This window comes from Monosiga brevicollis, genomic scaffold, assembly GCF_000002865.3.
Source record: "Monosiga brevicollis MX1 MONBRscaffold_20 genomic scaffold, whole genome shotgun sequence".
In the NCBI taxonomy this organism is placed as follows: Eukaryota; class Choanoflagellata; order Craspedida; family Salpingoecidae; genus Monosiga; species Monosiga brevicollis.
In genome coordinates, this window is record NW_001865057.1 from 51,460 (window position 1) to 74,640 (window position 23,181).

Genomic DNA, 23,181 nt, shown 5'->3' on the forward strand with positions numbered 1-23,181 from the left:
GTGCTTCATTGACTGGTTTGTGCTGTGCCGTGCCCTATACTCACGTTTTGAAATGATTGTTCTGACGACAGGGATCGTGGGCACAAGACGGCTGTCGCGCGGAAACGGTCAATGCCACGCATACGCGGTGTATTTGCCGACACTTGACCAACTTTGCGTCCATCGTCACACTTGAGTCTGGCGGTGGTGCCGGCAACGGCGATGGTGGTGAAAATGGCACTAATCCAAACGGCGGGACGCTTAGCAGCACCGACGCATACACGCTCGGTGTCATTTCTTATATTGGCGTGAGCTTGTCTACGGCAGCCTGCATCGTCATGCTGGTGGCGTTGGCGACCGGCTGGACCCGCCTGCGCGTGTACCAAAAGCTGATTGCCCCTCTCAGCGTGTTTCTGGTCGTGACACAACTTTTGTTCATCACGGCGGCCGGCTCTGACACGCTGGTCGAAGCCACGGGGGTGTCAGACTCGTGCCGGGTGGTGGCGGCCCTTCTTCACTACATGGTGTTGGCGACATTTGCCCTCTTTTGTTGCGAGGCATCCGAGCTGTACTTTAACTTTGTGCGCGTGTTCGGGGCGGGCGAGACCCAGCGTTTTCGCGTCCAAACCTATGTGGCCGTTGTCCTCCTGCTACCCTTGATCATCGTGCTTATCGGCGTGCTTGGCTATGAAGATGACTATGGTACCACCGAGTACTGCTGGCTTCGAAACGAGTCCACGGCGGCTTACCTGTTGTGGGTTCCCATGGGCGTCATGCTACTCATCAACCTGACCATCATGGTACGCGTGCTGCGCAATATCTCCCAACATGCAGCCACATCTGAGGTCAATGTCAAACTCTTGGCCCTGGGCTTCTTGTCCTTCTCCGCACTTTTGGGTGTCGGCTGGGTGTGTGGCCTGTTGGCAGCAGCTCTGGATTCAGTGGCGCTGCAATACCTCTTTGCCATCTTCAGCACCTTTCAGGGTGTAGCCATCTTTGTGTTTTACTTCTTGCGTGATCGCGGCTTCCGCCGCTACGTGAGCATTGTCTGGTGTGATGCGCGACTCCGCCGCAAGCTACCCAATCATCATGTGGGCTTCTCTGACGTGCTGACGATATCTTCGGCCGCTACGGACTCGTCGCAAGTTCGCAGCTCGACAGCTGAGAATGGCATGCCGAGTCGTGCGAAGCACGGGCCTCCGCTCGGCTCACCCGTGCTTATTCGTCAGCAATCTGTGCTGAACTCTCTGTCGACGCTTTCGCCGTCTTCACACGAGACAGAGTTTTAATTTGTAGCCGCCAAGCGGCTTTGCTACTAATTGTGCCTGCATGGGGATTTACATGACACGTTGTTAGTTAGTCGTGTCACACCTGTTTGTGTTCCTGTTGAGTTTTTCATTGCTCACCAATTGACATGATGATGAGAGAACAGTCCAACAACATGCAGAATGATGATACACTAAGTATGCTACAGTGGGATAAGAAGAAAGAGGATGGTCCCTTTTGGGCGGAGCAGGTCGAGGTGGCAACAGAAACTCCGCATCTCCTTGAAGAGGAAACAAAAAAAAAAAAAAAAAAAAAAAAAAAAAAAAAAAAAAAAAAAAAAAATAATCCGATCAAGCGACGACAAGCGACAAGCAAGTCAGGAGGATCTGCCATGAGACTTTGTTCAAAAAGTCATCACAAGAGCACATGCAAGGTGTGGAGAGGGAAAGCGAGTACTCTTGGCTTCGAAAGCCTTAAAATTCGTGCTGCTGAGCAAGCGCTTACGCGGAAGTCCCACCTAGACCCACGCTCTTATGCTGCCCTCGCCGTTGCTGCGCGAGAAGTGGCTAAAGAGCCCGTCATGCACCTCTCAGCTCGAGAGGAACGCTGGGACGCCATCGAGAAAATTGGGTGTATTGTTGTTCCGCACGAGGACGTTGCGCGATATTTCGTCGATACAAACTACAGAGACGCATTCTGGCAACATGTGTGGCAATTTCGACGTGTGCATTACCTTGGCTTCGACCATGCGGCTGCCAGGTTTGATATGAATTGCAAGAATGCAAGCCAATTCTCGCTTGTAGATTGATGCACACGCAGTGCGAAAAACGGCCATTTGAGTCTCACCCAAACGGGTCTTTTCATCAATCAAGTATGTCAAAACGGAGTGGGCTGAGGCTTCATCAAGAGGCTTTGGCATGCAAAGCAAACAGAGCCACATGACTAGGTATCTACGCAAGAGACAGATGCCATTGAGTCGGAATGAAGACTGCATATCAAGCTGGTGGGGGATAGAACAGACCTGCTGGACTTGAAGGCCTCGGTGTGTGTGAATCACAAGCTCCTGAATACCGTCGCCCAAGAGGTCGGCCCCCAAGAGTGCATAGACGGGCTCTGACACGGCTACCATGCTTGGGTCAGGCATGGTCGGGGGTCGCAAATTAGCCTGTGCGGTGGCGCGATCGAACAGGGCAAGGGCGCGATCGACGTAGGCCAAATCGTAGACGAGAAGCCGTCGCCCATAGCCAGCCAGCACAAGCACTGGCCGACGGTCCAAGCGCTTTTGAATGTAGACAACGCCAAGGCATCCAAAAGAGAGAGAGGGTGTGTTTTAAGGATGAGAGACATGGGCAGGCGCATAGGGTGCAAACACAGTTGAAAAACAGGAGAGGACAGACCACATCAAAAGCAATGGCCGACGAAATGACGTCCGTGTGTTTTGGTCGCGCCAGCTTTGAGCTGCAGCTCAAGCCTCGAAGGTTAGCGTGCCTAATTCAAAGAGCATGTGACAAAAACGGGTCGTTTATGCTTTCAAAGGTGCAGCCAAGTCTAGCCAAGAAGGTTGAGAGCCTTCACGCACCAGTAGATTTGGGATTCGACCACGGTGCCCGCCAACAGCAGATGGACATGCGGTGCAAATGAGAGTTGGTTGCGGGCGCTGCTATTGTGGGTGAATCTGATCCCCAGCGCGAACAAACAAACCAAGACCAACACCCCATCCAAATCAAGTTGGGCGACGCAATAGAAGCAAAAATTGACGTTAGCACAGCCAGGCCAACAGCACCATCGATCCGGTCAGTGTTAAGTTGTATATGAAAGAGCCAAACTTTGGCAGGTCGGGGCGAGGACTGACACACTGTTGTGCACGGCAAAAAAAACGGCGCAAGGCATGGGGGCAATAAACTTGTGAGCCGAAAACGTGTGATGGCCATCGCGATCTGTCACAAGAGTACACGCACACACCGTCATGAGAATAGGCCCAGGCAAAGCCCGAGCAAACGCACATGCTTGCACAAACCAGTCGTGACCAGCCACGCGCGGCCGTCAGATGTGCTATACACGTTCAATGTCGTGTCCTGGCTGAGCAGGGTGCAGCTTCGGTGGTGGATCACAGAGGCATCCTAAAGTGCAGCACAGTTGGTTTAGGTTGTGCCTCGACCCGATCAGACACGTCTGGCTCAGAGCAGCACGCCAAGCACGAGGTGCACCTCATGATTAATTTCTGGGATTCCCAAGAAGCTCCACTCCTGATCCCATGCACACCAGCTCATGCTCAGCGGAGACGCTGCAAATGAAATACAATGTTGTGCCGGTAGCACGAGATTGTTGAGTCCCGATTGTAGACGCAATTTGACTCGATGGTGATCCAACAAACAAGCACGCACGGGCATCGTTGTTTAAAGCGTGTGGTGCCGAAGACAGGAGTCGTAGTTGGCCATACATGCCAAACATGGCCACAACGCCGGACGTGGCAGCGGGAAGTCTAATAGGTGAGGTGTGAACAAAGGGGTACAGGTATGCGTCAATACATGGAAAAAGAGGTACGGCGGCAGCGTCCGAGTCCACACACGGTTGTGCATTGACTAACCGAATCAAGGTCATCAAAGAAATGACAAAGGGGACCTCAAGCTCCTCGACAGCCTCGGCTAACAGCCGCGAGCCACAACGTCACAGTATTTAGGATGTTGGGTATCATCATGCATTGGCGATCAGGAGGGTCGCATTCGCACGAGCATGATGCCGTGTTTTCGTTCAAATTTCTGCAGGGCAAGCTTACGGGTCAGCTCGAGAAGCTCCATCAGGCTTGAAGCCATCCGGTCAGCTGGTGAGTCGGCCCACTGTGTCAGCGGGATCGACAGCATAAGTGAAGACGCCGCTTCGGTGTCATCCTGCATACATGTATACACGTGTGCATAAGCTGGCGCGTGGATGATGTCGGGCAATGAACGAACAAAAAAAGGCGGGGACGATACCTGGCAAATGCATGCCAACATGAGTCGCTGTGGCGGCATGTCTGCAGCCAAAGGGTCACTGTGGCATGTGGCGGTGGAGACAGGTCAGTTGTGTTCGCTTGGGTTGAAGGCCTGGAGCTGATGCTACTGGGCATAGGCACGCACCACCCTTGATGGCGAAGAATGAGGACGCCGGCTGGAAGAAGCTTGCGATGCCTGAGGATCGTGATTTGGCCTGCATAAACGCTTTGCTGCTCAACGGCTTCTTTCCTGTGCCACCGGGATCATCACATGAGAAGTTGTGGCCCTGACAAATCATCAAACGGCTTGACGTAGCCGCCCGCGAGTCGGGGGTCACCACCTCCCTCGACGGTTATGGCACGCCGGATGAAAAACATGCCTCTGGGATGGTGGGATGGTGGCCGTGAGGTTCAAACACACGCCGCCATCAAAGGGGCAATGCATGGTGGCCACGAGGCTCATCATGGTGCCATCATGACCACGATGCCAGCTAAACGCGTCTGCACAATTGATGGCAGTAGGGCCATCCGACACGAGGTGACAAAGCTGCTGCAAGCGATCAACTTCGCTCGACTGCACTGCAGCCACCCGAGCACCAGCCATCGCCATGGCTCCGCGCTCCCGTCATCCGATCGAAGTAGAAAGGGAGAAGAGACGGCAAGAGTTTGAGAGAGAGAGAGAGAGAGAGAGAGAGAGTTTGAGAGAGAGAGAGAGAGGTTTGAGAGAGAGAGAGAGAGAGAGAGAGGTTTGAGAGAGAGAGAGAGAGAGAGTTTGAGCGAGAGAGAGAGAGTTTGAGCGAGAGAGTTTGAGAGAGAGAGTTTGAGAGAGAGTTTGAGAGAGAGTTTGGGAGAGAGTTTGGGAGAGAGAGATTGAATTGGTTTGAGAGAGAGAGAGAGAGAGAGAGAGAGAGAGAGAGAGAGAGAGAGAGAACAGAGAAAGGGAGAGAGAGAGAGAGAGAGAGAGAGTTAGAGTTTGAGAGAGACCCCATTTTTTTTTCAAAGATCGCAGGCTCGCGTGCAGGGACCCATGGAGATGCAGTGTCGCGGACGGGTGGCTGGAGCAATGTGGCTGGGGCTGGTCTTGTTGGCCTGTGCGACACAGTCGGAAGGTGAGGCTCTTTCTCTGTTTGCATGATGGGCGGCGTGGTGAGCATGGCTATCCCGGCGAGGTCACCAACCAATCTGGCAGCAGCCCCACTCCCCTCATGGCTCGTGCCCTCAAAGATGGACGTGATCTGTGTGTGATCGGCTTCTTGATCTACTCTCACATGCCCGGCCTTTGCGCTAGGTATGGCTGTGCCTGCCAGCATGGATGTGGTCGATGCGAACAATGGGACTACACCGTCGCCAAACGCCACATCTAGCTCAACCACTGTCATGAACAGCACTGCAATGAGCACCACAGCGACAAACACGACAGCAGCGCCACCAACAACAACAGCGGCGCCAGGCAATACGACAGCAACGACAACGCCAGTTGTGACAACGTCTACCACGGCAGGCAACACAAATGTCACGACGACAACGCCCGCAGCGACCACCACCTCCACCAACCAGCCCAGCAACACGACAACCGCAGCTTCCACGTCTACGACCTACATCGTCTCTTCTCACGCCAACTCGCACGGCAGCAATGCCAATAAGCGCAACGAGGGTGCCATCATTGGTGGCGTGTTTGGCGGAATTGCTTTGCTTGGTTTAGTGGCCGTGGTCTTCTTCAAGATGCGCTCAAACCCCTCTTCTTACTCGCAGCTCTAACGCTCGTGTCGTTGCTATTTCACTCATCTGAAGGGGCCTAAGATCTGTTGCCCAGCTGGTTGAATGCGAACACCTCATGGGTAGTTGCTCCTTTGGGTTTTGTCGCACATGATGGGCCTGTAGTAGCGCAGCCTGATTATAATCAATAGTTTCGTGAAAAATCTGGCGAACACGTCACGAGGCATCCGACCTCTCATCTCCGTCGGCCTCGAGCCCCAATGCAGAAGCAGGTCGAGGCTCGAATCACCAACCAAAGAGTCGAGGCTCGACATGGCAACACAACGCGTGAATGTCTTGGCTGACTTTGGTCCAGAACAGACTATATTGAGGCACGCCTTGGAAGCACGTTGCCCGTGTCTGCTATATGTTCTCAATTAAACATGCCCAAAAGTGGTCCAGCCTACTCTGGGCCGGACGGGCACAGCATCCAACGCACCCTCTCGGAGCCTATGGATCTAGATACATTCTCATGAAGAAAATTTGCATCATTGGAAGAAAGACCGTGGGGATTACGCAGACTTGGTGGCTTGGGCGGGGTGTGGACGTTTGCGCAATTTGGGCTTGGGCTTGACCCGAGCTCTGGGTCCACTAGCCGAGGGCGCGGTGGACGAAGGTTGTGCGGTAGCGGTGAGCGGTGCGGTGTCGTTGGCTGCTGCTGATTGATCGTTCGTTGTCTCAGCAGCCGGTGTTGCCTCTGTAACGGTCAACGTAGCAGGTGTCGCGATCGTGGCAGGGGTGGCCGTGGTGGCGGCCATGGGGGCTGCGTCGTTGGCTGCCAATAGGGTCAAATCCTTCTCTGACGTCGAGCTCGCTTCGACCTGGTCATGGGGATCCTGAGTTGGTTTGACGACAGTCGAGGCTTGAATTGGCTCTTTGCGAGAGGCCCGAATCGCGCTGGTCACCACCACCGGCATCGGCATGTCTTCGCCATGACTTGCCACTGGAACGTGGTCCGCGCGGGTAACCGGCACGGGGTGCGCACTTGTCGCATGTGGGGCTGTTGGCGGGTCAGGATGGTGAGTACTGCTAGCCCCGTCTTGACTGACCGCTGCGGCGTTGGTGCTTGTGTGGCTCGAGACTGGGGATTCCGGTGTCGGCCCGACGCGTGTTTCCAGAGCAGGCTCTACACCCGTGTGTCCAGTCCTGAGTGCGGCGCGAGGAGAGGTTGGTGATGGTAATTGGGGCTGAGTTTGCTCTTGTACTACTGGCTCGGCTGTGGTGGCAGCTGTCCGACGTGAGCGTGATGCTCGTGCACGAGAAGTTCCTCGGGTGGTGGGTGTAGCAGAGTCGTCCGGCAAATCCTCTTCAATGCCTTCTGTCAAGTATTCCGCGTCGTATGGTTTCCTGTTGCAAGAGGCGTTGATGAATGTGACGACGACCCTTTCACAAAAGCACATGCCAACGGGATCGTACGCGTTTTTGATGGCTCGCGTCACTTGATCTGGGCGCTGCTTCATCTCTCGATGATACTTTGCCTGTGGCTCCCAGCGATTCAACATCAGAGCTGCGTGAAGAGGCCCGGGCCAGGAAGCTTGTTCCACATACCTTGAGTTGCTTGTGGGAACGCTTGGGAAAGGCCACGTTCATGGATCGGAAATCGGTGCCACAGCGCTCGAGGCAAAGAAAAAACTTGGCCGTTTCTACACTCGAAAAAACAACAAAAAAAACAAAAAAAACAAAAAAAAAAAACAAAAAAACAAACAAGTAAAAAAAACCAAAAAAAAAACCGCCAGGTTGACAATCAGCTGGCTACCAGCACATGCTTCTAAAAGCACCTGACGGGGAGGGGGTTGCTATCTGGCCTGACCTCGTTCCGACCAAGCTCGATTGTTATCGCGGCGTGTAAAGCTGGCTGACGTTGTCGACCTGGGGCCACGTCGTTCTTCCTCATGTCTGCAGTGTTGGGACGATGAAGCGTCAGAAACAGAATCGAGTATTTTGTGGGAGGGGGTTCAAACCATAGGCTTACCCCGGCGTAGTTGGTGGTGGTTCTGGTGCTGCATTGCGGGCTGTGATTGAGAGGGATTGCTCGTCCACAATAAGTTTGCCATTGACGAGCTTGAGAGCGGGCGCATTGGACACAGAGTTTGCCGCTCCCTAAGGACGATATATGCAGAGTGCAGCCGAGACATTGGTGAGGAAACAGAAAGCGCTCTCGCAGCACTGGTGCCTAGCATTTATTTGAGGACGAAAAATTGTCGCACCGCGTCCTCATCATCATCATCTTGCCCAGGTCGCTCATAGTTGGAAATGTAGGTTGTGCGTGTCTGGGCCAGATCATCGTGGCTCCTGTCGAGTACAAGAGGGCATGAGCATGGGCCGTGTCACGCGCAGCGCATCGCGGGGAAGGTGTGAGCTACGCGGGCGTGTATCCTCAGGACAGGCGCAACAAATCGGCCCCGAGGCACGGTCTTGGGCGTCTGCCAATCTCACCCTTGTGGCTCGATGCGGGGATTGCGTGGGTTGTAATGGATGAGATCTCCCATGGTCATGGTGGCATCACTGGCGGGTCGTGAGGGTCGCGCTTTGCGCTTTTTCTTGAGACGGCCGGCTGCGGTCAACAGTTGGGCCTCATCTTGAACGGCGACGAGCTGGTGTGCAATACTGGAAACGTCGTGGGCTGGGTTGATGTGCGGGGCTGGGTGCAGCGTGGCATGAGCGTGGGAGCCTGTTTGTGCGTGACCCACACTGGTGGACCGGGCGGGTGTGCTTGGTGCAGTTGTGGATGCACGAACGCTGCTGGAACGTGCCGGCGTGGTTGGGGCACGAACACTGGGAGCCTGCTGGCTGGAAGCAAGGGGTTGGGAAAGCGGCGGTGCAGCTGCAAACGTTGCCCCAAGATGAGGTGGTTGATTTGCTTGTGGAGAGGGCTGGGAAGCGGTCGAAGCTTGCAGTTGGGGAGGAGTTTCAGGAGGGGCAGCCGGCCCAGGGTGTGCAGCTGGGGTCGCGGGACTGGGCACGGTGATCGGCGCTGGGTTTGAAGCCTGCGGTCGTCGCACGCCACACCAAATCACAATCGGTTGAGGCAGATGCAAAGGATTTGCGCGTGTGGACTGATGACAAGGACAGCATTGGGTGATGGCGAGGCCAACATTGGAAAAAGAACCAACCTGAGCTCCCTCTGCTGTCTGGGCGGGGGTGGGCGTTTCCTTGGTTATCACTCGGGGGGTTGAGTTGTGTGTGGCTTTGGCTGATGAGGTCGTGTGGGCTACGGTCGGTCTTTTGGGCTCGGGCTCACTAGTTTCAGCGGGTGCGCTGGATGCCACGGGCGTACTTGTGGCGGTGGCTGGTCCACGCCGCTTCAGCTTGGGGGCGACTGCAAAGCCGAGCAGTCAAGACCAGCGAGATGAGGCGGGAGGCAGGCGTTGCGGATGAAGGGGACAGGGGCAGGCATTCGCACCTTTGATCTTTGGAGGCATAGTGGCGGATGACGGTCCCTCGGCTCGGGAAGGAACTCGCCGTCAAGATGCCCTCTACCAAAGGATGAGGTGCCGTGCGCACGCCCTCACGATCCCTGTCATTGGCACACCGCCGGCGTCATCAAAATTATACCCGGCAGCTCGGCGCGTTTTTGCAAAACACCCTCATGTGTGAGTGAGTGTGTGTGTGTGCGTGTGTGTGTGTGTGAGTGTGTGTGTGTGTGTGTGTGTGTGTGAGTGTGTGTGTGTGACCGTTTTTTTTTTTCATTCATTCATCTTACAAAAAGGTCTCGACTTGATGTGTTCAAGAGACGGGTGCATTCAAATCGTGTCCAAGAGGAAGGGGAGGTGCGGTGCTGGGTCATGAATGTAAATTGGCGCTTCAGGTGTGGGGGTGAACGACGCATCATGGGCATGAGGGACTTTCAAAAAGACAAACCACGATCGATTTCCTAATCAGAGGAAGAAAGAAAGACTGAAAGAAAGAGGCATCCCCAGCATTGCGACAACACGAGCACAGCTCGCTAGAAACTCCATCGGGCCTTGCGAATCAACGCTTGACGTGCGTCTACCCGAAAGAACGGTGCATGCCCGAAAGATGACAGAAGAGAAAACGGAGAGAACCAAAACAAAAAACAAAACAAAAGGCTGGCACCTCACCGAGTTCCGGTGCCGGTTTAGCTCGGGCACAAATTGAAAGCAGCGTCAAGCAAGGCTCAAAGAAAAGCAAAGCGGAAGAAAACACAAGGGATTTGCACAGAAAGGGTTTAAACAAAAAAAATAGAGAGAGAGAGAGTCGAATCACAGGGCTTAAAAGGGCTGTTTGGGATTGGCACTGGCCGAATTGGTGGGCAGGACGTCCTGATAAGCGGGCGGGGCTTCATCGTCGACGGGGGCAGACGCCGTGGCCATGGACACGGCGGGTTGATAGACTGGCGGTGCTTGGCCACCGAGCCCGAATGGCTGCGCTTGGTAGGGGCCAGGAGCCACGCCACCCGGGGCATACGTTGGCATCGGCGCCTGAGGTGGGTAGGGCGGGCGTGCTACGGGCTGAGCGGCTGGCTGAACCGGGCCCGCGCGACGAAAGCGCGCGGCGCGGCGCGGCACGTGAACGTTGTCAAGGTTGGCATAGCCACCACGTCGTAGCCAGCGCATAGCGCGGCCCTGAGCCACAGCTGAAAGGCACAACATAAAAGTGCCAGAGACGGCTACCCAAAAGCCCCAGCCCATATCGAGGTCATAATCGCCAACCACCCAGTGGTTACCATTCCAAGTGCCCCACACCAGCAGGGCAGCGACGGCGCAGAGAAAGGAGAGGAAAAAGCCAAAGTTGGTGTTGCGGCCAAGGCGGGGTTCCGTCTCACGCAGAAAGCGTTGGGCCAGGGTGATGCTGATGATCGCACCCAAGACGGCTAGAACCAAAAGAGCTTGGGTCAGGCGCATACCCGAGCAGTCATCAGTCTCGTCATTGCATGCCGACCTGCGGCGAGGAGATGGCATTGGGTGAGCAGGATTCTCAAGCACAACTCACTCGTTCTTCTCCCTCTTCAGCACATTTTCAAAAAAGAACGAGCAAGGCGAAGCAAGGATGCAGAAAGGGTTCAGACTTACGAGCCACAATCCTTGCTGGCCAAGCTACCAGATTGATAACATGAACGAAACTACAGAGGCAAGCGGCAATTCAAGGGGAGAACATAGCAAAGAGGTCAGGCGAATAGAACGTAGTGGGGTTCAGAGAAAGGGGGGCGATCATGACAACGAACCGGTCCCACGGTGTAAGTGCCGCCATAGCTCCACTCCTCGTAAAGGTTCCAGGTATCGGTGCACATGGCAAGGATCAAGGCTATAGAGCCAAGTATCGCCAAGCCCATGGCGCGACGGGTCAATACATGTATGATGTTGGGCACCATGATGGCGATGCAAAGCGGCGAGGCCGACGAGGCCAGCAATGGATCCTTGATGGCAGAGCCTAGGCACAGCGAGCCAAGTCCATGCGAATCAAATCACAATCACAACGACGACGGCAGGCAAGAGAAAAATGCCAATCACGCCAAGAACAAGCACGATGATTGGAGGAACCACAGGACGATCTCAGAACCCGCACTTTGGCTAGCCTCTCCCTCTATGCATGCCCTCCTGGCTGGTCCCATGCCCAAGTAAGATCAAGCCCTCCCCTCCCCATGCCATGAGGGGTGTTGCGTGCGGAGACCCACCTCTACTCGCGTCGCGCCGTGCTCTCCAGGCTCACAGAGAGAGAAAAAGAAGAGAGAGAAGAGTGCAGTACCATAACGTATCATCAACGTACATGTGTGATGCTGAATACATACATGTGCGCTCTCTCTCTCTCTCTCTCTCTCTCTCTCTCTCTCTCTCTCTCTCTCTCTCTCTCTCTCTCTCTCTCATCTCTCTCTCTCTCTCTCTCTCTCTCTCGTTTGTCAGACAAAGAACACGTAGCTAAAGCGGTTTTGTCAGACAATTTGTGGTTTTCTGTATAGGGTTTGAGATGTGTTTTCCCGCTTGCCCTTTACGGACTTTGGGGAGCTTCAAGCTGGAAATGGTCATCAAAAAGTCGGAATGACAGTTGGTAACCGAATTACCAACTGTCACGAATTCAGTGGCTGCCGCTTCGTTCTTTTTTTTAACCGCTGCGCAGCTGACCGATTGACCGGTACGTTGAGCACAACATATGAACCGCGACGGATCAGATGCCTTCCGCCCCCTCCCCCCACCTCCTTCCCTCCTTCCCTCCTTCGCTCCTTCCTACCCCGCGCCCCGATCGTGGCCTTGGTGCAGCAAGGCGCGCAGATTTTGGAGCAAACACGCTTTGGTGTGGGGATCAGGGGCAGGGCTGGTGCGATACACATTTCGTGCTCGACTCATTCGAGCCACTTCACTTGGCTGCCTCACAGTGCTGGCGTTGAAGCCACTTGCTCGGGTTTGTCTTGTCAAGCTGCCTGCCCAGCCCTCGTTGGCAAAGCTTGCTGATCTCGGGGCGCGCCAGCCAACAAATCGGCGCTCTTCATCGCAAACACAGGTGGGTGAACATGGCCACTGATTTGATTCCGTGAAAATACACCACAAAGTCATCCAGTGAATACCCGTCCCAAGTCGTGTGGGGACGCCTTGGCTGCAGCTTGCTGACCAAATTGTCTCTTGGCCTCATGGCAGCAGACAATTCTCTCTTTGTGCCACCATGGCTGCCATGGACTTTGCCGACCTAGCCAGCGCCAAGCGCGTGGTCATTGACAATGTAGGTTGCCTAGCCCAACATGGTGCCGAGTGGTCTCGTCGTTGCGTGCCAGCTCAATAATCCGCTTTGGTTTCGACCCGGATACCACTCTTTGCTCCATGATAGGGCTCAGGCATCATCAAGGCTGGCATGGCCGGCGAATCGCACCCAAGCGTCATCTGCTCCTCCTTGTGAGTCACCCGCTTTCAACCGTTTTCGGGCCCGAAAATAGTGCAGGCAATCCAACCGCCGCTTCGATCCAGCACACGAGCGATGCCATCGATTGATCGATTGCCCTGCCCCACAACACCCCTCACATCATGGTCCTGGCCTGACCTTCAATCAGCGTGGGTCGCCCCAAACACACTCGCGTCATGACTGGCGGTCTGGAGGGTGACGTCTTCATGGGTAAAAAGGCCCAGGAACATCGTGGCCTTCTTTCCATCAAGTATCCCATGGAGCACGGCATTGTTGAGGATTGGAAGGACATGGATCGCATCTGGAACTATGTCTATTCCAAGGAAGGTCTCGGTGTGCAGCCCGACGGTCAGTTGCTACGTGCTGTCGACCTCCTGTCGGTTCTCGGAGGCTTGATGCGTCTTTCTCGCAACACCACATTCAATCCAAGCAGACCTGTGGGCTTCTTCTGCTATTCTTGCGTTGAATTCCGGCCTCACGCCTCCTCTCTCCGGGTCAACGCCCTGCCGGGACTGGCTTATTTTTTTTTGCTTGCAGAGCATCCCGTGCTGCTGACTGAGGCTCCACTCAACCCCAAGAAGAACCGCGAGAAGGCTGCCGAGGTACCCAAACGCACCCACACAACGAGATGATGCGTTGGCCGTTGTGCTACTTTACATGCGTGGGCGTCAACACATCTGCTCTGCTTGCTTTACGCTGTTCCATCACTGTCAGGCTTACGTTGACGGGCACACCTGCTCCTCTGCTTGCCCCCGTGCTCTGCTGCTCTGCTGCTCTGCTGCTAGGTTCTTTTTGAGAGCTTGAACGTGCCTGCATTATTCGTGTCGATGCAAGCCGTCCTGGCATTGTACGCATCGGGCCGCACCACGGGTGCCGTCTTGGACTCGGGTGATGGTGTCACGCACGCCGTTCCCGTGTACCAAGGCTTTGCGGTCAAGCATGCCATTACTCGCGTTGACGTGGCTGGCCGTGACGTCACCCGCCATCTCCAAACGCTGTTGCGCCGCGAGGGCGCCCTGTTTAAGACCACCGCCGAGTTTGAAATTGTGCGCACCATCAAGGAAGCCAAGGGGGTCTGCTTTGTCTCCACCAATGCCAAGAAGGACGAATCCATGGATGACCGCAGCATCGCGGCCAAGTATCGGTTACCTGATATGAAGGAGATCACGGTGAGTGCCTCGCCTCGGCTCGACTCGGCGCGACTCGGCTTGCCTCTCGATCTGCTTCTACCTTTTGCATTCGGCGACAGTTCTAACGCTGAGGGCGGTCGACATTGCAGATCCACCATGCACGCTTCCGAGCACCGGAGATCCTGTTCGACCCCAGCATCATTGGCGATGAGAGCGAAGGTCCGCTTTCCGCTTCGCATCTCGTCGAGCCTGCCCGACAGCTCAAGATCTATGATGCTCACATGTTTCCTTATCGTCGTTGACATCCTTTTTTTTTTGTGTCCACTCTCTTAGGTGTTCACAAGGTGCTGCACTATGCCATCCAAAAGTCGGACATGGATTTGCGCCGAGACCTCTACTCGAACATCATCGTGTCAGGCGGTTCCACTCTGTTCGACGTACGCGCACGCAACCCATGGCTTCCCGCTTCTCATTCTCTGCTTCCCTGTCTGCTCGATGGTTTAATGAGAAGCCGGGCCATCTCATTGCCACGGGGGTTTTTTTTTTTCTTGTTTTGTTTTGCCCGGACGGTCCCGCCTCGCAGAACTTTTGTGATCGTCTTCTCAACGAGCTCAAGGCATTGGGTCCCAAGGACTGCAAGATTAAGATTATCGCGCCGCCCGAGCGCAAGTACTCGACTTGGCTTGGTGGTTCGATCTTGGCCTCTCTGGATACCTTCCGTACCATCTGGACGGAGAAGCGTGAATACGAGGAGGAAGGTGCCCGGATTTTGCATTCCAAATCCTTCCTGTAGTTTTGCCGCAAACGCCACGCGTGAATGTGTGAGTGTTAAATGTGCACGTTCTTTCCATTTCCTTGTTTTCCTTTCGTGCTGCTGTGGCTTGTGCGTGCGATGCACCGTCTTGCTTGTATTGTGTTGGTTGTTGTGAGTCTGTGTATGGTGTATGCGCGAGCGTGCACATGTGCGACGTGTGGTTCTTTGCTTGCGCCGGGAGCTTGCAATGGCTGTCCAAATGCCCGGGCCAATACCGCCCTGTGGATGGGGTCCCATCAAGCCTTGCACATTTTCCCCTGCGACAAGACGCCTCTTGTTCCCACGCCTCCCAGCAATCCCGCCCGGAGTTTTTATTTGTTGGAAATCTAGTCGAGAAAATTTTCAATGTAGCAGCCAGCCGGCCGTTGCTGAAAAGCGCTCATACAATGATGAAATTCAGGTGATAGCCCCCTTGCGCTCATGCCAGAGCACGTAACAGCTTTCAGGCCATGCATACATGGCATGATTTGATATGCCATTGCAGTCCCAAGCCAACACCGTGAGCGTTGGAGCAGCGCAGCACGCCGAGGTCTGCCACGTCTCTTGCGTTTGCTACATGCCAGCAAAGGCACAGAGGCGCAGGTAGTCGGGCGCTGCATTCTCAAGATCATCGGGAAAAAATTCCACCTTATTCTTGTTGATAAACTCCAGCAGACGCTCCAAGGCCTTGAGCTGTGAGTGGGGCAAGAGAACCGACGCAGAGGGGGAAAGTGAAGCTGTGTGATGATAACAACGGCTCGACCTTGGCAGACAATGCCGATAAAGTGAGCGTACAAAGCTTCTGTCGATGAAGGGTTCTTGCTTGATGGCGAGTGACACGAGCTGTGGCAACAAGACTGGGGCCAGATGTTTCATAGGAGATTAAAGGGCAAACGAGGACTCGAGCAGCGTGCAGGCGAGGGCAAGGACGTACGAATCAGTCGGAGAAAGTGCTCAGCACCATAAATTTGAGACATGGGTTCGAGTTGGCCATGAAGTCGCTCTAATTGTTGAAAGTACTATGGATCACACATGCGTTCGTGAGCGGATCAACCGGTTCAGGCTACCACATGAGGGGCAAACGGGGACCCACCTGCACCCGTTCGGCGGTGGTGGTTAGACGCAGCCCAAGGGTGGCATTGAACAAAGCCTGCATGCTTGTGCACATTGTCTCTTCGGCTTTGATACTTGAGTATAGGACAGGACAGGAGAAGAGTATATCGGATGGGGTTAGTATTAGGATGAGCGGGCAAGTCCGGCACTTGGCACAGTGCGAATTGTTTTTGGCTGGGCCATACTCACTTTTCAGGCCGGCGATTGCCAGGGCGTGCGAGAAAGTCGGCGCAGATGGCTGCCAATGGCTTGGGCCGAGGCAGCGGGTGAAGCTTGTGTTCTGTCATAATGGCATGATAACAGTTTTGGAGGTGCTGGTGGATGTGGGCATCAATCAAGCGGGATCTGTAGAGCGGCATTCAATGGAGTGTAGTGCGCCACCGTGTGACGTGAAAAAAAAAACAAAACAAAACAACAACAACAAAACTGGCCTGCGGTGTCCAAAACAGCGAGTACACACGGGCGGGCGTACACTTTGCCGAGGTCTGTGGCGCTGACGACGTCTGTGGCTGAAGCACGGCCAGATTTGGTTGCGGATTGGGTGAATGGCGTCACGGTGGGCGACCCTTGAGGTGTTGATGCGGTGCCTAGCAGTTCAAGACAGAAAGGCATGTCAACAATCAAAAGTCGGGTACCATACCTGTTTGGTTGGTACAAGGGCCTCGGGCGAGAGGCTGCGTGCGGTTGAGCACAACTCTTTTGTGGACGCACCTCTTTTGGGACGCTTTGCGGTGTGGTCATTGCTGTTTTCGGGTGTTTGAACTGACGCTGGTGGTGACCAAGGACCAAGGGGCCGACACGAATGAGCGCAAGCCAGGTCTGAAATGCCACCCACAACTGGGCAAGGGACTTGTGTCGTACCACGTCGTGAGGCATTGGGCCGGTGGCCAAGGGTTGGGGTGGCGTTTGGAGTTCGTTTCTTTTTGCCAGCTTTACGGGCGAGCTTGCGAGCTTCCTTGCGTCGCTTTTCCTCGGCCATGGCGCCATCCCGAATGTGCTTGGCTTCAGCCTTGGCTTCCGGCGTGGCTTCGTAAAATTCATCTTCACGTCGTTCCTTGTTATAGCTGTATGGTTGAGCCCCGAGCATCGACGTGAGTGGCATGCAGAGGGCATGGGGACTGCGACAGTGCGAGGCATCTGGGAAAGGTTCATACCGCTTGTTGAAGCCGCGGTAGGAGAGGGTGTAAAGCCAGCAGCCTTGCGTTGTGCTCCACTTGACATTGGAGACCTTGGGAGTTTAGTGCGCGGGTTGGTTCGGGGGTGAGGGGGAAATGCCAGGGCCCTGTCAAAACCGACCTTGGGCTGCCTCTTGGTCCTATTCATACCTTGGCTTCGTATGGCACGGCGCCGTGCAGTTCAAGCACTTCTGTGCCCTTGGCGTAACGGGCCTCGGGCCGCAGGTCGGCTTGCTGCCCAGCCATGGTGAGATCAGGGCGGTTGCGCTGAGGACCGGCTCAACTCAGGGTCACCTCAGAGCGGCACGTCAGCACGAGCTCGTGACGGGCTCAACAGCAAGTGGTGCCCATGTGAAGCGATCCAACGCTTGCCAAAAGCACGCGGTCAAACCCCCCCTTGGACCTGTTCAAGGGCGCCGTCCCTGACCCGCCAAGAACGAACGGATACGATGCACCTGCTCTCTCTCCTAAGAGTTGTAACGGAAAACAGTGCCACAGGGAGAAGGGAGAAATAAGAGTTAAGTTGGAGAGGGGACTTAATATCTAAATTCATCTGACAAATACTTTCTGACAATGTATGGGGCTTGCTACCAAGTGGAGTTGTTGGCTTGGGTGTCGCCTTTCTCTTGCCAATGCGGTCGGTACACACACCGACGGCTTCTTCTTGTTAGAAGGTGATGGATGGATGATGGATTACGCATGCATGCACCATTGGCTCGGGATGGGCATTCGGACGGGTGCGAGCAGCGCCAGACGGCGCATCACATGTCACGCTTCGACCGAACGCCCGAGGAATGGCATCTTCACGTAGCGTACTATTTGTATGCGGATGTCTATAGCTCAACTATGGCACCGGGTGCCAGGATCGAGAGGAGGGGCGTCATTTTTGCGCAATTGCGCAAAAATAAGAGAGTCGATCGCCAGGAAGACTGAGAGTCGGAGGAAGTGTCCCTGTCGCTGGCGCGGGTGCTACTCAACCCCCTTTTACGCGTGGGGCTTGTCCCACATTCACAGTCGGCGCAGATCCAAGATGCTTTGCGCACACTCAAATCAATGCTTGAACACACGACTCGCCTTCCCTACATTAGTCGAGGTCCCTACCTGTGTGTGGTGTGCATCTCCATCGCACCTCGAGTCCCTTTTTACTCGTTGATGCCAATCGTTCGCAATAAACTTCACATGTCCATGTGGAGTGTCATGGTCAAGAACGCGGGCTCCCATCACCTCGGGCTCGACGTGTGGGCTCTCGAAGAAAGTTGGTCGTAGCTCCTTTGCTGCAACAACATTACGGCTGCGCGCCCCCAAATGTCACCCTCTTTGCCCTTGTGCGCGCACTCGTCAGACCAAACCTCTTCTTGTGGCTTCTTCGACCGAGAGCTGCCCTGGTCGCGGCGGCCTCCAACAAGAAAACCTTCAAGTCTGATCTGTCGGCCGGGTCCTGGTCCTTTTAGAACCCTCTGTACCCAGAATCCGCATCAACTTTGAGCGCGAAGCAAAATCGCCACTGGTTGGAGCCCTCAACCTTGACCTTCTTGCCGCAACCCGCCTCACCCTGGCTCAAGGGCGCTGATGGTCCATGGGTCAGCGTCAAGCCCAAAAGCCCAGCCCACGTCGAGTGCAAGTGTGTCAATCCCATCGGCTCTGTGTGTGTGTGCCCCTTCTCCTTCTGGCGCCAGTCGACGCGCGTCCCCCTCCTCCTTACTTACTGACTCGAGAGGTTGGTGCCAGCACCGACTCCCGCTTACCCTCCTTACCCACTTTAAATGTCATCCTTTTGAACCCCTTCTTTTGTTTTGTTGTTGAGACGAGGAGGGTGACGTTGTTGCGACTGTTTTGTTCTTTTTCTTCCCTTCTTTTCCTTCTTACGACTTCTCCTCTCTTCTTCCACCACTTCCACCGCTTACCGCGCTTACCGCGCTTACCCTTTATCACCAACGGCTTGCCCCTCTTGCCGCTGTGTGTGTGTGTGTGTGTGTGTGTGTGTGTGTGTGTGTGTGTCTTTCTCTCTCTCTCCTCTCTGTCTTTGTCTCTCTCTCTGTGTGTGGCTCTTGTCTGGTATCACCATGTCACTGCCATTTCCCTGCTGCTGCCCTCGCCTTTGATGCAAAGTTGTTGGACCAAGACAGACACAACACCCGACACTGTCGCTCTGGTTTTTCTCGACTTGTCTGCTTCTTCGTGCTTTGGTGGTCGCATGCCCATTTGACAAGTGGCCCCCCCAACCCAAACAAACACCTTGGATCGTGCCAAACCCCAAGCCCAGGCCCTGCCAGTCGCCGCCGGTGCCCACTTGTTTCGCCTCTTCTCCGCATTTTGCCCACCTTGACTTGTCGTCGTCGACAAGCTCGTTGGAAACCCCATTTCTGCCTCCTCCCGGCGGCTTGCCCACGAAGAAACGACAAACAAACACCAACGCCATGGATCTCGACCACCTCGCCGGCCAGCAGGTCAACGACAAGATGTTCAACGTCGGCGAACGCTATACCAACCTCAACTTTATCGGCGAAGGTGCTTATGGCACCGTTGCCTCGGCTCATGATCAAGTCACCGGTGACATGGTCGCCATTAAGCTCATCACCCCCTTTGAGCACCAGACTTACTGCCAGCGCACCCTTCGTGAGATCAAAATCCTATCAGCGTTTCGTCACGAAAACGTATGTCATGATGCTCCGGCCCACACACTCCCGACTCGGCCCGCTGCTCCTCTTTTGTCTTTTCCTTTTTTTGGTACTTGGTTTTCTGGTGTTCCTTTCCTATGACTTGTTCTCCACCTCTGTGCCTCACTGAGCCTGCTTTACGGCTCCAACACTCAAGACCAGGTTCAGACGCACTTGCCCTGCAAGCTTGCTCACCCGACTTGTCCCCCTCTCTTGTTCTGCGCAAACCACACGACTAGATTATTGACATTCGCGACATGATCTGCGCGCCACGCATCGAAGACATGACCGATGTGTACATTGTTCAGGGCCTAATGGAGACGGACCTTTTCAAGCTCCTCCGCTCCCAGCGTCTCAGCGGTGATCACATTTGCTACTTTACGTACCAAATTCTTCGTGGTCTCAAGTACATTCACAGTGCCAACGTGCTGCATCGTGATCTCAAGCCCAGCAACCTCCTGCTCAACTCGTGCTGTGATCTCCGCATTTGCGACTTTGGCCTCGCCCGCATTGCCGATCCCAATCACAACCATCAAGGCGTCCTCACCGAGTACGTCGCCACCCGGTGGTATCGTGCTCCGGAAATCATGCTCAATTCAAAGGTTGGTCATTGTTCAGCCCGCTCCTCATTGACCTCTCTGTATGTGCACATACGTGCGTATGTGCGTATGTGCGTTCGCGCATGCGCGTGTATTTGTCTTTTTGACCCGCCAGTCCTCACGATCTTTTTCCATTGTTCTTGTCCATTGGTAGGCGTATGACAAGGCCATTGACGTTTGGAGCACGGGCTGCATTCTGGCCGAGATGCTCGGTTCCCGCCCCCTTTTTCCTGGTCGCCACTATCTTGACCAACTGAACCGCATTCTCAGCGTTGTGGGTACCCCCTCAGAGAGCGACCTGGCCTGCATCCGCAACGAAAAGGCCCGTCGCTACGTACAGTCGCAACCTTTCTCTGACAAGGTGCAATTTAGCCAGCTGTTCCCCGGCGCCGACCCTCGCGCCCTGGACCTGCTTGATCGCATGCTCACCTTCAATCCAGACCGCCGCATCACCGTCGAGGAGGCCCTGGCCCATCCATTCCTCAGCCAGTACTACGACCCCACGGACGAGCCCGTGGCAGAAAAGCCCTTCCGCTTTGAGATGGAGCTCGATGACTTGCCCAAGGAGGAACTCAAGCGTATGATCTTTGATGAAGTGCAAAAGTTTCAGCTCTAAAAGCCGCGTATTTGTCATGTTTACACCCGAGAAGGGCTTGACGCTTCACCAAGAGGGGGCTGTTTCTTTTGAAAGCCGCGCTTGCTCCCCTTTTCCTACTGGAGGCACATTTTTCTGTTGTTGTTTTCGATTTTGGGTTTTATCTTCTGTCTTTGACCCTCTGCCGAGGTGCTTGCTGTGCCTTCAATCAGGCGGTTTGGAGTTTGGTGCTGGGCATCCTCCGACCTTCTGACGTGCACGTTTCCTCCTCCCTTCTTCCTCCTTGGTCATTTCTCGTGTGCTACGGGGGCTTTGGTTGTTGATCATTCTTGTCTGCCCCCTGATTGTCTTTAGTCTGTGCTTTGGGCTTTTTTCACTTGTCACTCCGCTTGTTGGCCCTTACCTGCTGTCATAAACCCTTTTAACTTTTTGTTGTTTATCGGATGGGCGCGAGCGCGTCATTATTCCTATCTGTCTTGTGTGTGCGTGCCCTGCGTGGGCTCCATTGTTTGTTGCCCTTGTTTGCCGTCGTGTTCGAGCTGAGCTGGGACGTCGCTGCTCCATCCATGCTTACTGAATTTATTGGCTGGTCAACCCACCAACAAAATAGAAAATCCCTCCCCATTTTCAATTCCTTTGACAAAGAATCACACCGTCTACTATTTTTAGACGCCCAAGTGTATTTTGCTTTGAAGCAAAATACCGGTGGACCACCATCCCACTACCGCCTTTTTCCTCTCTCTCTCTCTCTGTCTGTCTGTCTGTCTCTCTCTCTTTTTTTTTCTTTTTTTTTTATATTCAGGCACAACAATGGCGGCGGCAGCAGCTGGTACGTTGGGGGATATGGTAGACCGTGGGGCGTGTGGGCATGCACGTCGTTCAAAGGGGGTTAAACAAGTGCTGCAGAGCGAGTGCATGCGCTGGATGAGCAAGGGTGAAACATCTTGTGTATCAAGCTCTCCGGCTGCTCGGTATGTGCTGACGGGCGTGGGGTGGCTTTGACTTGCAGGTATCAAGGTCTCCCCCGAGGAGCTGCGGGAAAACAAGGTTTGTTGCTGCAGTGCTGCTTGCATCCTGGTGATCCTGTGGCCTCTCAGGTAGCTCCAGACTCAAGTCGCCAGACTGATGTGACACATGTCGTCCGTGGCTTCCTCTGCAGGTCCCCCTGGCCTTCCGCGATGCGTGCGCTGATTTCCTCATCTCGCTGAACAAGTGCCGGTACGAACCGGGCCTCTTCTGCACTGGCTCTCCAACTCCTGCTTGAGGCGCTCGCTCACATGATCTGCATGTCTTATCACGTGTTTCAGCACTGAAAACCGCTTCCTGCCCTGGAAGTGCGAGCACCAGATGCACGAGTACGAGGGCTGCCAATATGGCCAGTATGTCATTTCTTTCCTGCCCTGTACTTGGTCTTGGTGGGCACGCCTTATTATTCTGTTTTCTCGTCTCACGTGCACAATTCCCTGCCCCTTACTGCATTCAAAAGGTACTTGAAGCGCATGAAGGACTCGTCTGCTGCTGCCAAGCATTGAGTCGTGCCCCACGGCATGAATCACAGTCTGATTGTCTTTCTGAGGGGCGGCAATGTTCTCGGACGTTCTCGTCTGCCACGTCCGATGTCTCCATCCTTGTTTTCCTCGTCTTTTTTCCCCTCTTCGGGACAAGGGCTAGTTTCTGTTGTTTAGGTCTCCTGCCGTTGAGCCCTTCTTCCATCTTTCTCATCTCGGTCCGCCCGCTGCTTTGCTTGGATCTACCCCCATTTTTTTTCATCCTTGCTTTTTTTTTTACTGCTTGCCTTTGGAGGGGTGCTCGCCCCAAAACTGTCCACGACAGACGGCAACCATCATCATGTCTCCTGCCAATCCGCGGGCCTGTGTTCACGACCTTCTCGGGCGTGTAGGATAATTGCAGTGGCAAACATCTATCCACATGGTTCGGTTCAAGGATTTTGCTGCCAGACGCAACATTCAAGGACATGAGGGAGTTTTCTTTTTCCTTTTTTAGATTTATCACTTGGACTCGAAAGGCCCAACAAATCACTCAACACCACGTCCACAAAAGGGTCAGAAATAAACATCAGATCATGAAAGGACACCAATGCAAAGCAAGGCAAATTAAAACAAGCAAACAAACAAGAAGAAAAAAAAAAGAGGCACACACGCCAAGCCTGTATTCGGCCAGCCACGTTTCGGTGAACACGAGCTGTGAGCCGATACAGCAAGTTTCGGTCAAGACGACACGCCTGTTTGACCGAGAACCGATGAAAAAACGAAACAAAAAACGCAACCAAACTAATAAA

General features: G+C 54.4%; 9 protein-coding genes across 9 annotated transcripts in view; 5 read left to right on the forward strand and 4 right to left on the reverse strand.

Moving 5' to 3' along the window:
- MONBRDRAFT_38087 (uncharacterized protein) overlaps positions 1 to 1,404 on the forward strand; it is a 1,755-nt gene extending 351 nt beyond the window's left edge. The window contains exon 2 of the mRNA XM_001747949.1: positions 72 to 1,404. Within this exon, the coding sequence (XP_001748001.1) occupies positions 72 to 1,268 (1,197 nt within the window). The 3' untranslated portion in view covers positions 1,269 to 1,404. The remainder of the gene's footprint in view (positions 1 to 71) is intronic.
- A 743-nt stretch (positions 1,405 to 2,147) lies between these two features.
- On the reverse strand, positions 2,148 to 5,205 carry MONBRDRAFT_27545 (uncharacterized protein; the record flags this gene model as incomplete). Its single annotated transcript, XM_001748028.1, has 10 exons — positions 2,148 to 2,195; positions 2,267 to 2,524; positions 2,643 to 2,733; positions 2,825 to 2,920; positions 3,098 to 3,182; positions 3,208 to 3,297; positions 3,630 to 3,727; positions 3,833 to 3,890; positions 4,362 to 4,466; positions 4,806 to 5,205. The coding sequence occupies 10 exons, from the start codon at positions 5,203 to 5,205 to the stop codon at positions 2,148 to 2,150; spliced, it is 1,329 nt and encodes a 442-aa protein (XP_001748080.1).
- A 38-nt stretch (positions 5,206 to 5,243) lies between these two features.
- MONBRDRAFT_10228 (uncharacterized protein) lies at positions 5,244 to 5,974 on the forward strand (the record flags this gene model as incomplete). Its single annotated transcript, XM_001747950.1, has 2 exons — positions 5,244 to 5,325; positions 5,505 to 5,974. The coding sequence occupies 2 exons, from the start codon at positions 5,244 to 5,246 to the stop codon at positions 5,972 to 5,974; spliced, it is 552 nt and encodes a 183-aa protein (XP_001748002.1).
- A 509-nt stretch (positions 5,975 to 6,483) lies between these two features.
- Positions 6,484 to 9,393, reverse strand: MONBRDRAFT_27546 (uncharacterized protein; the record flags this gene model as incomplete). The annotated part of the gene is made up of 8 exons (XM_001748029.1): positions 6,484 to 7,449; positions 7,520 to 7,614; positions 7,782 to 7,867; positions 7,944 to 8,071; positions 8,179 to 8,263; positions 8,408 to 8,958; positions 9,085 to 9,290; positions 9,375 to 9,393. 8 exons carry the CDS (start codon positions 9,391 to 9,393, stop codon positions 6,484 to 6,486), a joined length of 2,136 nt encoding a protein of 711 aa, XP_001748081.1.
- A 432-nt stretch (positions 9,394 to 9,825) lies between these two features.
- MONBRDRAFT_33479 (uncharacterized protein) lies at positions 9,826 to 12,257 on the reverse strand (the record flags this gene model as incomplete). The annotated part of the gene is made up of 6 exons (XM_001748030.1): positions 9,826 to 10,873; positions 10,925 to 11,028; positions 11,157 to 11,362; positions 11,721 to 11,847; positions 11,926 to 11,941; positions 12,052 to 12,257. 6 exons carry the CDS (start codon positions 12,255 to 12,257, stop codon positions 10,204 to 10,206), a joined length of 1,329 nt encoding a protein of 442 aa, XP_001748082.1. The 3' UTR covers positions 9,826 to 10,203.
- Positions 12,258 to 12,301: 44 nt separating this feature from the next.
- MONBRDRAFT_35236 (uncharacterized protein) lies at positions 12,302 to 15,108 on the forward strand. The gene is made up of 9 exons (XM_001747951.1): positions 12,302 to 12,427; positions 12,565 to 12,643; positions 12,749 to 12,813; positions 12,969 to 13,168; positions 13,358 to 13,422; positions 13,606 to 13,989; positions 14,100 to 14,169; positions 14,284 to 14,387; positions 14,534 to 15,108. The coding sequence occupies exons 2-9, from the start codon at positions 12,587 to 12,589 to the stop codon at positions 14,741 to 14,743; spliced, it is 1,155 nt and encodes a 384-aa protein (XP_001748003.1). The 5' UTR covers positions 12,302 to 12,427; positions 12,565 to 12,586; the 3' UTR covers positions 14,744 to 15,108.
- Positions 15,109 to 15,316: 208 nt separating this feature from the next.
- Positions 15,317 to 17,277, reverse strand: MONBRDRAFT_10232 (uncharacterized protein; the record flags this gene model as incomplete). Its single annotated transcript, XM_001748031.1, has 6 exons — positions 15,317 to 15,436; positions 15,837 to 15,930; positions 16,046 to 16,201; positions 16,317 to 16,443; positions 16,718 to 17,084; positions 17,182 to 17,277. 6 exons carry the CDS (start codon positions 17,275 to 17,277, stop codon positions 15,317 to 15,319), a joined length of 960 nt encoding a protein of 319 aa, XP_001748083.1.
- A 2,213-nt stretch (positions 17,278 to 19,490) lies between these two features.
- Positions 19,491 to 20,903, forward strand: MONBRDRAFT_27550 (uncharacterized protein; the record flags this gene model as incomplete). Its single annotated transcript, XM_001747952.1, has 3 exons — positions 19,491 to 19,685; positions 19,928 to 20,290; positions 20,442 to 20,903. The coding sequence occupies 3 exons, from the start codon at positions 19,491 to 19,493 to the stop codon at positions 20,901 to 20,903; spliced, it is 1,020 nt and encodes a 339-aa protein (XP_001748004.1).
- Positions 20,904 to 21,325: 422 nt separating this feature from the next.
- On the forward strand, positions 21,326 to 22,861 carry MONBRDRAFT_33481 (uncharacterized protein; the record flags this gene model as incomplete). Its single annotated transcript, XM_001747953.1, has 6 exons — positions 21,326 to 21,641; positions 21,685 to 21,711; positions 21,892 to 21,929; positions 22,042 to 22,100; positions 22,190 to 22,261; positions 22,783 to 22,861. 6 exons carry the CDS (start codon positions 21,326 to 21,328, stop codon positions 22,859 to 22,861), a joined length of 591 nt encoding a protein of 196 aa, XP_001748005.1.
- Between the last annotated feature and the right edge of the window lie 320 nt (positions 22,862 to 23,181).